Source organism: Rhincodon typus, chromosome 7 (genome assembly GCF_021869965.1).
Source record: "Rhincodon typus isolate 14 chromosome 7, sRhiTyp1.1, whole genome shotgun sequence".
NCBI classification, from domain to species: Eukaryota; Metazoa; Chordata; class Chondrichthyes; order Orectolobiformes; family Rhincodontidae; genus Rhincodon; species Rhincodon typus.
This window is the reverse complement of record NC_063338.1, coordinates 62,360,756-62,378,597: the sequence shown is the minus strand read 5'-3', so window position 1 is coordinate 62,378,597 and position 17,842 is coordinate 62,360,756. Positions and strand designations below refer to the sequence as shown.

The 17,842-nt window shown below is 38.4% G+C and overlaps 1 protein-coding gene across 2 annotated transcripts in view; it reads left to right on the top strand.

Moving 5' to 3' along the window:
* The window catches only part of steap3 (STEAP family member 3, metalloreductase), a 33,915-nt gene that overhangs the window by 12,647 nt on the left and 3,426 nt on the right, over positions 1-17,842 (top strand). Inside the window, exons 1-4 of one of the 2 annotated variants that reach the window (XM_048598854.1) lie at positions 83-138; positions 5,991-6,473; positions 9,490-10,017; positions 13,830-13,994. In XM_048598854.1, the coding sequence (XP_048454811.1) occupies positions 6,000-6,473; positions 9,490-10,017; positions 13,830-13,994 (1,167 nt within the window). In that variant the 5' untranslated portion in view covers positions 83-138; positions 5,991-5,999. Of the gene's footprint in view, positions 1-82; positions 139-5,990; positions 6,474-9,489; positions 10,018-13,829; positions 13,995-17,842 lie in introns of those variants that run through there. The other variant, XM_020519975.2, reaches the window with a different exon arrangement.

Here is a 17,842-nt window from a genome sequence, read left to right as displayed (position 1 = left end):
TATAGAGCCTACTTAGAATATGCTACAATTAATTATTTCAATATAATAAAACTCTAGGTGTTTGCAGGAACTTGATGAATTTTTGCCACTGAACAACACGATGTAATAGGACAGATGGACTAAGCTTTTCACCAAAAGGTAAGTTTTAGGAAACATCTTAAAGGAAGAAAGAGGGGCGGAGATTTGGAGAAGCTACAGAGGGAATTACCAGGCTTTGCACCAAGCCAACTTCCGGCACAGCCACTCAAAAGTGAAATATTAAATAGGGAGTGCTTGAGACCAAAATTAGGTGGGTGCAGACAACATCATATGCAATTGAATTGAAGAAAGGTGTATTTTACTTTAAACATGTTTGACACCTATATCCAGCACTTATAGTTTTAATTTTTTTAAAAAATAATCTTTATCTGTTTTGTCATTAAAAATAAAAAGTGCTATCTTTCTTCAGGTTGGATTCAGAGCCTCAAGCTCGTAATTCATTTTGTTCTTTTACAAAAAGCTAGTGGTCTGATCAAAACTTGAGCTGTGCTTCCATATTTTGAGTTGCAAAGAATGGTCAGCAGCATAAGCAGAAAATTTAAAATTGCACATGCATTTTGTCCATTGACTTGCACTTTGCTGACAAGCCAATTAAAGTATTTTATCAAAAGTCTTACAGCATAGATCATAGCTCTACTTCTGAGCTTCAAGTCTCATCTACACCAGAGGTGTGTAATAACATTGAGACTGCTGGAGAAACTCAGCAGGTCTGGTAGCATCTGTGTACAGACAGACAGACAGACAGACAGACAGATTTAATGTTTCAAGTCCAGAAGATTCATACTGTTTCTTTCTCCAAAGATGTTGCCTGACCTGTTGGGTTTCTCCAGTTTTCTGTGTATGTTTCAGATTTCCAGCACTCTCAATATTTTGCCTTTATTCATTTTTAATAACATCTCTAAATAGGTTTATCTACAAAATATCTTCACCACAACATCAGCATTAATCATATCAAGCCTGTATGTTACATCAGGTTTTTTAATACATGATTTGCATTCAACAAACCCACAATGGTTCTCATTATTTAACCAACCCCTATTCAAGTGACTGCTACTTTATTTTGGAATATTATTTTTTTTAAAAGTTTTCCACCATCAAGATTTAACTGACTGGCCTGTATTTTAAACTTATCAACTCGAAGTTGGGCTAGCATTTCTAGTACCTCCTTTATCAATATTTAACCCATCCCGTATCCCAATCACCTTCATTGTAACTTTGCATCTGTCTTTGTTTAAAGATATGCTAAAGTACTCACTTAGCACCTCAGTCATGCGCTCTGCCTCCAGGCATAGCTTTTTTTTAGTTGAGCATAGATGTTAAAGTTGCTGACAATGAAAATCAATTAATGTATCTGGGAGTTTGGGGAGTGAGAATAGGAAGAGACCAGAAAACAGATGGTGAGCTATGTGGAAAAGATAGGGACATTTCAATATGAAACCTGTTTGATTTTCCTGTTATCTTAAATAGAAGAAAAATCTTGGTCACTAATCCTACCTTATTAGTTGCAATTACTTCTGGAGAATGTAAACAAAAGGGAGGGTTATTAACATTGTGGAAGCATGATGTCCATTCTAGACTTAAAAATATCCATTAACTCTTTCCATTTCATGAGGAATAGGTGATGAGAGCAATGGTACACCTTGAAGAGGTTTAGCCAGGTTTTGTGATAGCCAACTGGATTAATTCTACCATGCACAACCCACTCTCAGCTTCTAATTGTCCCACTAACTGCTATTCGTTCCCCCAGACTGATCTTTAACCATTCCTTTGTCAGTCCAACTGTTTTTCTCTCTTGGGCTCTATATCCACTTATTGTTTACCACCCAGCCCCCCACTCCACCCACTCACCCATATTCTGTATAAATATCAACCTTTTCCTAGCTGTCATCAGTTCTGAAGAAGGGTCACTGGACCTGAAATGTTGACTCTGATTTGTCTCCACAGATGCTGCCAGCCCTGCTGAGTTTTTTCCAGCAATTTCTGGTTTTGTTTTGTTTCCGATATCCAGCATCCACAGTTCTCTGTCTGGATATCTTCTAGCTTGTGACCAGATGCTCTTTAGCTGCAGATTGGCTGCTGTAATGGGGGTGCAGTATACGTGAAAGGCTTGTGTGAAAATGTTGAAGGAACGCAACTTTTTCTGGAAATCAGATATGTTGATAGGCTGTTTAGGAGCAAGCACGAGAAGTAAGGTGGAAATGCTTGGAGCACTGTGACTGATGAGGATCCAAGAAGTAATGTGATGATGAGGCTGACAGTCATCGTGATTTGAGTTTGGGGAAGTTGATTTTCAGGTAGAGATTGAATTCAGAAAGGGTGAGTAGTCTCTGTGCAAAGATTGATATAAGACATAGACAAAAGACTTTACTCGGGAGGATACTTTAGAAGACGTGGTGATGAGTTAGGTCTTAAATAATTAGAGAAATACAATGAATAGGGTGAGAATGAGGGGGTGAGAGTGCATTTAGAAATTAATGTTATGCTACCTGTTTAATGGCTTGGATGGGAAGCATTTTGGAAATGCTGAGTGAATTGGGCAATGTTGTCTGCGGGGGAGAAATTGATACCTGAAAGTTTGTAGTATGGTTGCACTAAAGCAGTCTGCTGCATATACCAGAGCTTATTGGTTTTGAAAGATGGATGTTGCTGAATTAAAATGCAAACCTTACTTACCTATTAGATTTTGGAAAGCTTCAGAACAATGAATGCTTCTGTGACATCATGTTCCTCATGTATGCTGGTAATACCCAACTCTACCCTCACCATCACTTCCCTCAACCCCTGTAGTGCCTCCATATTACCAGACTGTCTGCTATCCAATGCTCAATGAATGGACATTTCCTCCAACTCAATATTGGGAAGACAGAAGTCCTTATCTTTGATTCCCTGCCACAAACTCTGTTCCCTAGCAACCTAGACAGTTTCTCTCATAGCAACCACCCTGAAGCAAAACCAGACCACTTGTCTTGGTGTCATAATTGAACCTGAGATAAGCTTCCAACCACAACTTTACAGATCAGTAAGATCACCTACTTCCACTTCTGTACTTTCACCCAAATCCAACTCTATCTGAATTCATTTACTGCTGAAGCCTAATCCATACACAAAACTCCAGATTAGACTATTACAACACTCTCCTGGCTGCCATCTCATCTTCCATCCTCCATAGAGTGGAATGAAAACTTTACTGTCATTACCCTATCATGCCCCAACTCTCATTCACTCCTCACACCTGTTTAGTGACTGTATTGTCTCTTAGTCCGTCAATGCTTCAACTGTTTTCACATCCCTCCATGGCTTTGCCCCTCCCTTTCTAAGTGATAGTTTATCCAATCCCTCAGTATTGATTCTAGCAATTTGCCCACCGCTGAAGTAAGACTAACTGCCCTATTATTATTTGGCTTTTCCTTTGTACCCTTTTTAACCAATGGAAGCACAGTTGCATCCTCTAGTCTCCTGGCACCTAACCTGTGTCTAATGAAGATTGGAAAATAATCGTTAGAGCATCTGCTATTTTCTCCATGACCACCTCCAACATTCGAGGGAACTTCCGTCCAGCCCTGGCAACTTATCCACTTTCAAGGACTCCAATTCCTCTAATGCTTGCTCTCGTTTTATTATTATCTTACCTGATATTTCACACTGTTCCTCCTTAGATTACTCTATCCACATCAACCTTTATGAACATGGAGACAAAATAATCATATAAATTCTTTTCCTATCTCCTACATCTTCACAATATTTCCCTTCTTCATCTCTGATAGGTTCTACATTTTCCTGAACCATCCTTTTGCTCTTTAATTACTGGTAAAACATCTTTGGGTTTTTCTTTATCTTGCTAATATTTTTTCATGTTCTGTCTTTGGTTTACATTTTTTTAAACTAGATTCCTGTACTTTCTATACTCCTGTAGGCTATCTGCAGTGTTGAGTTTTTTTTTGTGACTATCATAAGCTTTCTTTTTCTGTTTAATCTTCCCCTGCATTTTTATAGACAAACATGGAGGTCTAGATTTGGCAGTACCATTCTTATTTTTGGATGTCTGTTTTGTGTCCTAAGGATCTAATCTTTTGGTGCCTCTCACTGCTTTACTGCAGATACATCCTTTAGCAGTCCTGTCCTCAGCCAAATCACTTCTCAGTTCTGTAAAATTAGTCTCCAAACCCCCTTCCAACATTAAAAACTTTTACTACTGATTTATCTCTGTCCTTTTCCATACGTTTACGAAATTTGACCGACTTGTGGTCACAGTCCCTGATATCTTCACCCACTTGCCATGTAACCATAAAATTTCTTCTTATTGATTTTTGATATGCCTGGCAAGTTTCCTTTTATAATCCCTTTAGTAACTCTTATAAGTTGCTTTGTGGCCCTCTGCTGGTCTTTGTATTTTTCCCAGTCAGCTGGATCTGTGCTGTTCTTCACATTTTTGTAAGCTCTTCCTTTTAGTTTTAAGTTGTCTCTGATCTCTTTAATTGTCCTTTGCTGACATTAAGAACAGCCATGTGGAGCTTTTCCCTCTCGGGTATGAACTGGTTTTGTATTGTATTAAATGTTTCTTTAACTATCCTCCACTGTTCTTCAGTTGCTGAACCCATGAGCAGATTTTCTTAGTTTACTGTGAACAATCTCTGTCTCATCTCATTAACATCGGCCTTAGCTAAATCTAAAACTGTAGCTGAGTCATGCTTTTCGCTTTCAAGCACTACTCTTGTACTCTATACCCCTATTAATAAAGCCGAGAACACTATGTTTTATTAACTGCTCTCTATTCCTGTCATGACATCTGTGTACACATCGACTCGGGTCCCTCTCACATCCACTTTAGAATTGTACTGCCAATTTTATATTGTTTACAAAGTGTATCACTCTCACTTCTCTGCACTGAACCTCACCAGCCAGCTATCCAGCCGCTCAAACAATTTGTCAAAGGTCTTTTGGAGTTCCACACTGTCCTCCTCTCAATTTAGTTTTTTCAAGTTTTGTGTCATCTGCACACCATGATCTAGATCATTAATGTACATCAGGAAAAGCAAGGGTTCCAACCCCTGGGGAACTCCACTACAAACCTTTCTCCAGCCTGAAAACTGTCCATTGACCATTACTCTGTTTTCCATCACTCTGCCAATTTTGTCTTCATGTTGCCACTGTCCCTTTGATACCATGATCTACAACTTACCTTCCAGGTCTGCTGTGAAGCAATCTGTCAAATACTTTCTGGAAACCCATGTATACCATGTTAGAAGTGTCACCTTCATCATCCCTTTCTATTATCTCTTCAGAAAAGAACTCCAACAAGTTAGTTAAGCATAGATAACCATGCTGACTGCTCCCACCTTTTTCCATGTGACTGGCTCTATCATGAATAATTGTTTCCAAAAGTGTCCCCGCTATGGAATTTAAACAAACTGGTCTAAAATTGCTGGGATTAGCCTTAAACCTTTTTGTTTGAACAAGGCTGTAAAGTTTGCAAGTTTCCAATCTTCTGGAACTTCCCTGAAGTCCAGGGAAGACTGAAATATTATAGCCATTGTTTCCTCGCTTCCTTCAAAATCCTTGGATCCATCTTACCCAATCTTGGCATCTTGTTAAATTTAAATGACAACAATCTATCCAAGACTACTTCCTTATTTTGTTTTTGACCCTTCTATTGACATTTCTTCCTCTGTAACCATGGCTTGGGCAGCATCTTTCTCTTTTGTAAACACACATGTAAAGTATTCATTTAATACCTCAGCCATGCCCCCTGCCTCCATCTGTAAATCCTCTATATGGTCTCTGATTGGCCTTATTGGTCCTTGCTAATTTGTTAGTCTGAGTTAAGCTGACTGAACTTTGTAACCAACAGTATGTTTTATGGATGTGCCCAGCAAAAAGTAATGGGAGTTAGCGTTGCTTTACAGCCATGGTGGATTGTCCAACAGAAAATAATAATTCTCCCTCTCTTTCAGCTACAAAAAATGGCTAAAAAGGAAATGGTTAAACCACTTTTGGGAAACAAGAGTGAAATTCATCATTGCGGCCTCCAGAAAATTGATGTTGGCATTCTGGGAACTGGAGATTTTGCACGCTCTTTGGCTGCACGTCTGGCATGTTCTGGTTATGGTGTAATCATAGGAAGCCGACATCCTAAACGCACTGCAGCTTTGTTTCCGACTATGAATGAAGTTACCAGTCAACGGGAAGCCATAGGCAAGGTCAACATTATCTTTGTAGCAGTGAACCATGAACACTACAGCACATTGAATGAACTAAGAGATGTCCTGGCTGGGAAGATTTTGGTGGATGTCAGTAACAATATGAAAATAAATGTCTGTGAGGAATCAAATGCTGAACACCTTGCTACTATGTTCCCAGAATGCACCGTTGTGAAAGCATTTAATGTCATCTCAGCCTGGGCTTTACAGTTTGGAGCAAGAGATGGGATTAAACGGGTAGGTATCAGAGAAATAAATGGTGCAAAGTAATTTCTTGCTTTGTTAATATGTTATGATTTCTGCAGAGGAAATATCTTAGTATAACTTATTTATAAGTAATTTACAAATGTGCAAAATAGGAGCAGAACATTTATCCCTTCTAGCCTGCTTCAGAACTCAAAGATCATGACTCATCTGTTTGTGTTTTAAATCTCATCTACCCTAATTACCCTTAGTTTCCTGGCCTAACAATAACCTATCTACCTCGGTCAAAAATATTCAGTGACCCTGCTTCCACCGTCTTCTGAGGCAGAGACTTCTAAGGTCGCATAACTCTGAAGGGGTGGGGTGCACTAAATTCTCATCTCATCCCTATCCTGAAAGCGCGACCCCTGACTTTGAAATAATGCCCCCAAGTTCTGGACTCACCGACAAGAGGAAACATCCTTTCTACATTTGCCTTGTTGAGACCATTCTGGATCTTACGCACTTCACCAAGTCACCCCTCACTTTTCTGAACGCCAGTGGAAACAAGCATCTGTCCAATCTTTCCTCGTAAAAGAGCCTGCTGATTTCAGGTATCAATCTGGTAAACCTCCTATGAAACACCTCAATGCATTTAGTAAATTTCCTTCATTAAATAAGGAACAAAATTAACTGCACATAGTTTTCAAGATGTCGTCTCACTAGTGTGCTTAATAAGTGAAGCATTACATCTTTGCTACTTTGCTAAGTTCCTCTCAAATAAATTAGAACATCCCATTAGCTACCTTGATTATGTGCTGTGCTGGAATATCTAAAACCCTCTGCACCTTGGAATTCTGCACTTGTTGTCCTTTTAAGTAACACTCTGCTTTTTCATTCTTCCCACCAAAGTGAAGAGCTTCACATTTTCCCACATTATACTCTAATGCCAGTTTATTTTGCCCACCCAATCAAATTGTCTATCTGTCTGCAATTTCCCTTTGTCGTTTACACTAAGTCCTTTTCCACCTATCTTGGTGTTGTCTATGAACTTAGCCACCATGCTTTCTGTCCCCTCATCTAAATCATTGACATAAATTGTAAAATGTTGAAATCCCAGTACAGAATCCTGTCAGACTTCATTTGTTAAACATCCTGCCACTCAGACCCATTTATGCATTATCTCTGTTTGTGCTGGTCACCCAATCTCTATGCATGCTAATGTGTTATCCTCACACCATGAGCTTTTATTTTCCAATAATCTTTAATGTAGCACCTTCTTGAATACCTTCTGGAAATCCTAGTATGTTTACAGGGTCCTGTCTATCCATGCGCATCTTAGTCCTTCAAATAACTCCAATAAAATGGTAAAACATGATTTTCCTTTGACTCTTCCCAATTACCTGGAATTTTTCAAATTGCTACAATCTCTTCAATGATCAGTTCTAACATTTTGCCCACAACAGATGTCAAGCCAACTGGCTATATTTTCCTGTTTTTTTGCTTTCCTCCCTTCTTGGATAGAGAGGGTATCTTTACTGCTTTCCAGTCTGATGGAACCTTTTCTGAATCTAGGACATTTTGCAAAATTAACACAAAAATACCTACCACCTCATCAGTCACCTGTTTAGATTCTCGACTGAAATCTGTCTGCACCCGGAGACTTGTCAATCTGCAGCTCCATCCACTTTTTTGAGTACCACTCCTCTTGTGGTTGTGATTTTTCTAAGTTCCTTTCTCCCTTCCAGCGCCTGAAATACAGCTATATGTGGAATGCTTTTGTATACTCTGTAGTGAAGTCAAAAGCAAAATATTTGTTCATTTCATCCATCATTTCTTATTGAATATTAACTCCACATTTTTGCTCTGTAAAGGACCAGCACTCACTTTCTCTTTTCTTTTTCAAATAATCTAAAATTGGCCAAGAGCTTCTTCAGTTTCTAGCTGGCTTCCTCTGATACTCTAATTTATTTCTCCTGGTCAATCTTTTAGGTCATTCTCTGCCATTCTTAATATTCTGACCAATCATTTAATTTGCCACTCACCTTTGTGTGGTTATATGCTTTTCTTCAACTTTTCTGATATTTTCCTTACCTTTAGTTAATCACAGATGGGGGACCTCCATCTAGAATGTTCTTTATAGTGGGAATATAATAATTGAGTACCCTGAAATACCTCCTTAAATATTTGCCACTATGTCTCTATTGATTATCTCCTACTTTGGTGTGCCAGTTCACTTTGCTAGCTCAACTTCCTTGCCAACGTTGCCCTTATTTAGATTTAAAATATGAGTCTTAGATCTAATCTTCTCTCTTTTCAAACTGGGTATAATATTCAATCACATTGTGGTCATTGCTACCAAGGGATGTCTTAACTGAGATAATTAATTAATCCTGTCATGCCCGTGTGGAGTTTGCACATTCTCCCCGTGTCTGCGTGAGTTTCCTCCGGGCGCTCTGGTTTCCTCCCACAGTCCAAAGATGTGCAGGCTAGGTGGATCGGCCATGCTAAATTTCCCATAGTATTCAGGGATGTGTAGATTAGGTGCGTTATAGGGGGATGGGTCTGGGTGGGATGCTCCAAGGGACAGTGTGTACTTGTTGGGCCGAAGGGCCTGTTTCCACGCTGTAAAGGTTCTAATGTTGATTTCATGAAGTGATACTGCATCTCAATCCTACCATGAGAAACATGAGGTCATAAGAAATAGATGTGGGAATAGGTTTGCAGCCCTGAAGCACATTTTGCTATTAAGATTACAGATGTACTGACTGGTTTTAACTCCACCTTAATTGCCCATTCTCAACAACTGTAATTCCTTTGCCAATCCAAAATCTGTTTAATTCCACTTTGAACGTACTCATGATCCAGCCTCCATTGCTCTCTACAGAAGACAATTCCAAATATTAACAACCTCGGAAAAGAAATTTGTTCTTGCCCCCATGATAAATAGGGGAACACTTTTTTTTAAACTGTGCCCCACAGTTCCAAATTTCTCCCACTTTACATGGAAGCAGCTTTTCCTGATCTGAATTACTAAGTTGGAAAAATGACATGCCTCATTCTCCTACAGGTGCTGATCTGCAGTGACAGCCATGAAGCTAAATGTGTAGTGACTGAAATGGCACGAAATATGGGATTCATTCCTGTGGATATGGGCTCGCTATCAGCTGCAAAAGAAATTGAGAACCTTCCGCTTCGCCTTTTTCCTTCCTGGAAAATACCTGTCCTTATTTCACTAGGCTTATTTGTATTTTTCTATATCTATAACTTCATTATAAGTGTTATTCACCCATATGTAGTGAAAGGACAGAACAGATTTTATAAAATCCCAGTTGAGCTTGTTAATGTCACTCTGCCATGTGTTGCATTTGTGATGCTGTCCCTTGTTTACCTACCAGGAGTCCTAGCAGCCATCTTTCAGTTGCATAATGGCACCAAATACAAACGTTTTCCAGGTTGGTTAGATCAGTGGCTTCAGCAAAGGAAACAGCTTGGCCTTTTGAGCTTTTTCTGTGCTATTTTGCACACAATCTATAGCCTCTGCCTCCCAATGCGCCGATCTGCACGTTACGAGCTGTTGAATGAGGCTTTTAACCAGGTAAGAGAATTATAATTTTGAACATGGTATGTGAACTGATGTACAGTTGGAAAATTTTAGAAGTGGTGCAACAAGCACGCCACCGAGTGGCAGGTTTCATTAAAAATATTATTATGACCATTTTATAATAAGTGCCAAACTAGGTTGTTTCTCTTCCCACAACTTTTAAATAAAATTGGCATTTTGTTCAAAGAAACTTAAAATAGTTTATTGCTGGTTTGGGGGTTGGAGTGTAGGGTGTGCAGTGTAGAGATGAATTTCTGGAATTCTCATGGAATGTTAATTAAGCAATTCCATTCAAAGTACTGCTTACAAGTGCACATTTAAAGAATATTTAGGTTAAGAGCTTTAATTTAGTAATTTGATGTGCCAGCTAATTGTGCCAAGTTACATAACGCATTAAAGAGTTTGCTGTTAGCTGTGGTGTATGAGTACTTTGCATTTTAAAAGTAAATTAGCAATCAACAGACAAATAACAGCAACTGTTATCCTGTGAAATGACCATCACAAATAATAATTAACCATGAGGTTGTAGGCATGCTCGCCGAGCTGGTGGGTTTGGTTGCAAACGTTTCATCACCCTACTAGGTAACATCGTCAGTGCACCTCTGGTGAAGCTTCACTGGAGGCACTGACAATGTTACCTAGCAGGGTGACAAAACATTTGCAACCAAACCCACCAGCTCGGTGAGCATGTCTACAACCTCATCCACAACTCAAGCTACAAATCTTATTAAACTTTAATAATTGACCAGCATAGACCATTGCATTTACTGTACACACATCTGTTCTTGACTGATCTACCTGCCAGTCATACTTGGGATCATAATTTGTTTGAGTACATCACTACTGTTTACAAGTTAAAAGCGCATTGGGCAAAAATTCAAATACTGTTAAGAGTGCTGTGTGTGGCATTAATAGAAATCTGTTAATTAAGGAAATTAACCAAAGCTGTAGATCTTGATGGCCTTTCTAACCTTTGCAGATTTGTCTTCTTTTTTGAAAATTTAGAGGAATTGATTCACGCCTCCTTCTTTAACATCTCATTTGGTTGTGTCAAAAATTTTAAGTTCCTTTTAGCACGAAGTGTAAGGTTTTCTTGAGTGAGAGACAGAAGAATTTCATTACTTACTATCTCTGAGAAGAATAATAAAATACAACACTAGACATATAATCACTGGTATAAAGTTTAAAAAGGGGTGAACGTCTTGTACAAAATGAATATCAAGAACAGGCAGTTTGAAGAGGAAATATGTTGTTAAACTTGAAAGGGCTCAGAAAAGATTTACAAGGATGTTGCCAGGATTGGTGGGTTTGAGCTATAGGAAGACGCTGAATAGGCTAGGGCTTTTTTTCCCTGGAGCATTGGAGGCTGAGGGGTGACCTTTTATAGAGGTTTATAAAATTATGAGGGGCTTGGATAGGGTGAATAGCTAGGGTCTTTTTCCCAGCACAAGAGAGTCCAAAGCTAAAGGATTTGGATTTAAGGTGAGGGGAAAGATTTAAAAGGGACCTGAGGGACAACTTTTTCACAAAAAGTAGTATGTGTATGGAACGAGCTGCCAGAGGAAGCGGTGGAGATGGGTTCAGTTACAACATTTAAAGGCATCTGGATGGGTACATCAATAGGAAGGGTTTAGATGGATATGGGCCAAATGCTGGCAAATGGGACTAGATCAGATTAAATGTCTGGTCAACACAAACGAGTTGGACCGAAGGGTCTGTTTCCGTGCTGTATAACTCTATGACTTAAAAGTTTTATTTAGAGTCAGAGTTATACAGCACGGAAACAGACCCGTCGGTCCAACCAGTCTGTGCCGAACATAATCCCAAACTAAACTAGTCCCATTTGCTTGCTGCTGGTCCATATCCTTTCCTATTTATGTATGTACCTAAATGTCTTTTAAACATTGTAATTGTACCCACATCCACCACTTCCTCAGAAGATCACAGTTGAGTAACTTATGTTGCATAACATGAGCTGTGCCAAAATTTGTAGATGTATCCTTTGAATTCTCAGTGAATTAATGTTTTGCCAATTTACTTCATCACCTTGGCACTGTTTTGAGAGGCCAAGAGAAACCAGAAGAGTGCAAAGCTTCCAGGTCTTCTCTTACAGACCTTTTTCTTCTCTCTGCTCTGCCCAAATGCTGCTGCCAGAAATACCACTTTATATATATATTCCCTTCTCTGGCTTCATTGCCTCTTTTTTTCTAGCTTGATAAGAGGGTGACTTTCATCTTCAAGATTTGAAACTTATTCGGAAAGATCTAAATCAAACAGGAGTTACAGATCTAAGTAGCTGGTTCCAGTCATTTTGGTGACACATTAATTTCAGTTTAGACTAGGTCTAGTTTATTGATGGTTTCAAAAGTTTGGCGCAGTGTGGTCAGGTGAACACTGCAGTCATACTTTGTTTAAAAAATTAGTACAGCAAACTGTTTTATTAACCAGCATCTATGGGACCAGGAATGTACCAGTTGATCAAATATTCCAGTTGATCAAGAGGTTTGCATAATCAATGTAAAAACACACACTGAGTAATAGAAACATAATGCATCATTGTTATACTTCATTTACAGCATAAATCAATTAAATAATAGTGCAACTTGGTGTTAAATAAAACTTTTAGTGGCAGAGAGTTTTCTCACTCGCACCCTCAACTGACTACTCAGACATTGTGATAATCTAGTAAACTGGTATTCCAGGTATATAATTTTTGCTGGTTTATCAAGAATGCCAGTTTACAAGGAGCCAGTTTAAAAAAAAGAGTTTGCTGTACATGTCTCTGGTATCAAAAATAAATTGAAAGTTTATTTTTGCTAGTAATATAACAATTCACTTCTCAAAAGTTTAATTATTGAAAACTTGAATAATCATTAACTCCTATGCCATGTTAACTGAAACTTTCACCTTGTTTTAAGTATTACTTAAAAAGGCTTAAAAAGTCTGAAAAAGGCTGAAAAAAAGGAACAAAAAAATGGTGGAGTGTTTTTGTGTTGTGTAGGACTTAGTGAATGGTGTTCTGGGGACTAATTTCATTACTCAGAAATGATGATTTCTATGTTTTGAAGAGCCATAATTCAGCATTTTATTCTTATAATGAATGTAGTGAATGAAAACTTTTTAAAATTCTGAGTTATGGCCCTTGAAGTTCGGCACTGTAACCACCCAAAACAATATGTAATGTAACAGAAAACCGGTATTGAGTATGAAATTCCTACTATTTCTGAAACAAAAATCCATGAGTTTATGCTGATGGAGTCAAAATTTGAAACAAATACATTTAATCTTTTCATAGTAAGCATAATGTACAGTCCAGGAAACGTTTTTGACAGGAGAATTTGTAAATGTGAGCACATCTCAGAATTTTTTAGAAAATTTACTGGCCAATTAACTGTTGTAACAACACATTGCTATCACTGTGGTATGTTATTTATTAAAACACTTTTCCATATCTCTTGCATCTCAAAACATAGTATACAGAATGAAGTGTTTTGAAATAAGTAACTATTCAAACATAAAGGATGTGAGACCTATGAACTAAATGCAGTAAACATGCAGCAGATCAGTCTATCAGCCTTTGTAGAGAGAAAATACAGGTTGGCATTTCAGGTGTGGATCTTGCACCAAAACGGAAGAATAGAAGAATGAAGAATAAAGGTGAAAGGTGGGATAATCAAGAGTTAAACCAATGACAATGTTTGTGTTAAGCAACCTGCAAACTGCTTGATAGGAAATGGATTGTTCTAGAAGTTCTTTGCATATGATGCCATATTTGCACACTTTCTTTTTCTGTGTTGTTTTTACAGGTCAAAAATGGTAAAGAAAATGCTTGGGTAGAGGAAGAAGTATGGAGGATGGAAATTTACCTTTCCTTTGGAATTCTGGCTATTGGCATGCTTTCACTGCTTGCTGTGACCTCATTGCCATCAGTGGCTGGTTCTATGAATTGGAGGGAATTTAGTTTCATTCAAGTAAGACAGAATTTTTATTTAAATGAGTCTATGTTTCCACTAACTCCGTATTTAATCAGCGGTGAAGTTAATTATGAACATAAACAGGAGTGGAAGTAGAAGATTACTCAGCCTCTTGAGCCTGTTCCACCATTGAATAAGATCGTGGTTGATCTGTTTTGTTTCAAATTCTGTATTCCCATCCACCAATAACCCTTGATTCCCCTAGCTAACAATCTATATATCCCTGATTTAAAGGGAATCCCCCACCTCCACAGGCAGAGAGTTCCAAAGTCAGGAAACACAGAGAAAAAATGTTCACCTCTTTTCTGTTCTGAAAGGGTGACCCCTAATTTTGGATGTTACACAGTTCTGGGTTGACCCACAAAACCTTTCCATGCCCGCTTTGTTGAGACTACTCAGGACAGCCAACACAAGCTGTCCAACTTCTCGTGGAGACAACCCACTCATTCCAGGTATCAATCTAATAAACATCTTCTGAAGCATCTCCAATGCATCTACATCCTTCCTTAAAGGAGGCCAAAACCGCACAGTGTTTGAGATGTTGTCTCAGTAATGCCCTGTATAACTGTAGTATAATATTCTTATGTTTATGTTCAGTTCCTCTCATACTAAAGTGGATCATTCCATTTGTGGCCTTGATTACTTGCTGTACCTGCTTATGACATTGATACATGCACCAAATGTATTGTTAGGCTGAAAGTACCTAACGGGTTCTTCAAGGTCCAATCAAAACATGAAGACATACGCATTTTGATATAAAGTAAATTTATTAGCTTTATCTATTTAGATTTATGCAAACTAATGAGTGAATCTATTAGCTCAAACTACTTTAGACATATTCAACAAGTGAGTCTCACTGGCTTCTACTTGTCGGGGAATCCTGGGTGACAGCTGGCCCTTGGAGCTCTGTCTCAGATTCCACGGCACCAGTCTGCGGATCCCAGTCCAATGGTGAAAATCTGGTCTCACGGACCTGGTCTGATGGGAAAGACCAACGTGTAGGATGGTCGCTGAAATTAATACTATTCTGAATCTAAGGTTACATACTGAATCCCCATTTCATAATAACGCAAGTACAAAAATAGCTGGAAAGCCAGTCCAGATGGCTCCATATAGATTGCACAAGCAGACAGTTCCCATAGACTTTCCAAGGTCGGGCAGCTTTCTTTCCCCACGCCCCCACCCCAGTCAAAACAGGCTGTTTTTGCATTTGGACTGTTTTTCATGTACATTTCCACTTCAGTTGTTCAGTGTCATGTCCAATTAACCCTTAATGATCTAATTTGAAGATATCATTTTTGACCCTAACACTACACCGGAACACCTAAATACCTCTACCTTGAAATTCTGCAGTTATTCTCCACTTGAGCAATACTCTGCTCATTTTTTCATTTTTCTTGCCAAAATGAAAACTTTATATTGTCTCATTCAATACACCATCTGCCAGTTTTTTTTTGCCTGTCCTTTCAGTATCTGTCTGCAACTTCCTTATGACTTCTTCACAACACACCTTTTTCCTACCTATCTTAACATTGTCTGCAAATTTAGCTACCAGGGCTTTGCTACCCTATTCCAAATCATTGATGTAACATGTAAAAAGTTGACTCCCTAGCACAGCTCGCTGTGGAACTGAACTTGTGACATGTAGCCAATCAGTCGAAGACCTACTTATGGATATTATCTTTTGTGCCAGCCAACCAATCTTCTATCCATGCTAATATGTGATCCCTTATACCATGAAATTTATTTTCTGCAATAATCTAGATGCAGCACACTATCAAATGTCTTCTGGAAATCCATAGACAGAACAGCTCCAGACTCTCTTCCACTCACAGCATGTGTTACTCCTTCAAAGAACTCCAGTGAATTGGTTCAACATGATTTCCCTATAACAAAACCATATTGACTCTTCCAGATTACCTCTGATTGCATAGTTATGATCTCTTTAACGATCAATTCAAACACTTTCCCCATGATAAATGTCAAGTTAACTGGACAATAGCTTCCCATTTCCTGCTTCTCTCCTGTCTTGAATATTTGCTGCTTTCTAGTCCAATGTAACCTTCCCTGAATCTAGGCAATTTTGGAAAACTAACACCAACTCATCGACTAGCTTATTTAGCAGCCTCTTTTAAGACCCAAGGATGAACTCCATCTGGATATGGCGACTTGTCACCCCTTGGTTCCAGCAATTTGCTAAGTTCCACTTTCCCTTCCAGCTCCAAATTTACAGTTATTCCTGGAATATATTCATGTCCTGTATAGTGTAGCCAAAAGTAGCACATCTAATTTCCTCCACCATTTTCTTATTATCAACTATTAACTCCCCATTTCACTTTAGAGGATTAACATTCACTTTACTTTTCTCCTCATAAATATAAAAGTTTTTTCCTGTTTAAAAACTCTTCCTATATGTTTTACATTCCTAGTTAACTTCATTTTATACTTTAATTTCTTCCTCCTGATTGACCTCAGTCATTTTCTGCCAATAACGTGACCTGCCACTCACCTGTGTGCAATAAAATGGTTTCTCCTCAAGGTTATGCTTTCCTTAAGAACTATTGTTAACCACAAATGGTCAGTCATTCCTTTAGAATTTATCTTTATAATAGGCACTCATTGAGTATTCTGAAATATCCCCTTAAATGTCTGTCACTGTTTTCAATTGATCTAGCCCATTGCCTAGAATACGGTTTACTTCAGTTGGCTCACCTTTCATGCCAACTTAGTTGCCGTTATTTAGGGTCCAAAACAAGCTGCTCGAAGAAACTCAAAAGCATTCTTTGAAACCTTCATGCCAAACTGTCTATTCTAATTTATATGTAAATTAAAGTCACTTATTCTTTCCATTCCTTTTTCACAAGCGTGCAACATTACTTCTTGTATACTTTGTCATACATTGTGTAGATCTATCTACACAGTAATCACAATGTCATGTTGGACATCTGTGTTCATTAAGATGCCTGCGATAGCATCACTGCTTGTTTATGATGTAAAACATTTTGCCAACTTATGAATTACGTGCTGGTAAATTCTTCAATTTTCCTTTACTAACTGTCACCACCTGTTGGTCACGTTTTCTAGTTTTGGCAGAAATTCAGATGTGAAACAATGAGTCTTTTGATTGCCTTCCATGTCTGACAGCATTTGGTTAACATTTTAATTGCATTTCTGAATTCACTGTCTTTTATCAAGGACAGGGAAAGAAAAACAATCTTTGTCTTAGAAACCAGAAAATTTACAACAGGCTATTCAGTGAATCATTATTTCACGACAGTTTGTAAATTTACCAGCTAGAAAGTAAACCATGTTAGATTTGTGGTAAGTGCAATGATGCATTTTGTTTGCTCCTTGACAGTGTTTTTTCTACTTTAATAGTGGAATCAGTGGATTACACAGCTGTTACTAGTGAATGAGAAATAACCTAGAGACTTCAGAAAGCTGTCAGCTTTGTCTCTGTTAGGAGGCTCACTACCTTTAAGTCAAAACTAGGTTCCAGAATTTGAACACATGATCTTAATTGACAATTGAGTGTAATACTAAAAGAATGCTCTCTGTGAAACATTTAAACCAAGGTTCCATTTGCCTTTTTAAGTGGATGTAAATGATGCTGTGGCAGATTCAGAACAGACATGAGGAGGAATTACTTCTCTCAAAGGGTTGTGAATCTGTGGCAGATGTCTGGACACTGAATAAATTTGAAGAGATACAGATTTTTAGTGACAGGTTATGAAAAGCAGGCAGGAAAGTGGAGGTCAGGCTGAGATGAGATCATCCATGATTGTATTAAATGGTGGAACCCGCTCAGAGCTGAATTGCCCAGTCCTGTGCCTGGTTACATTTTT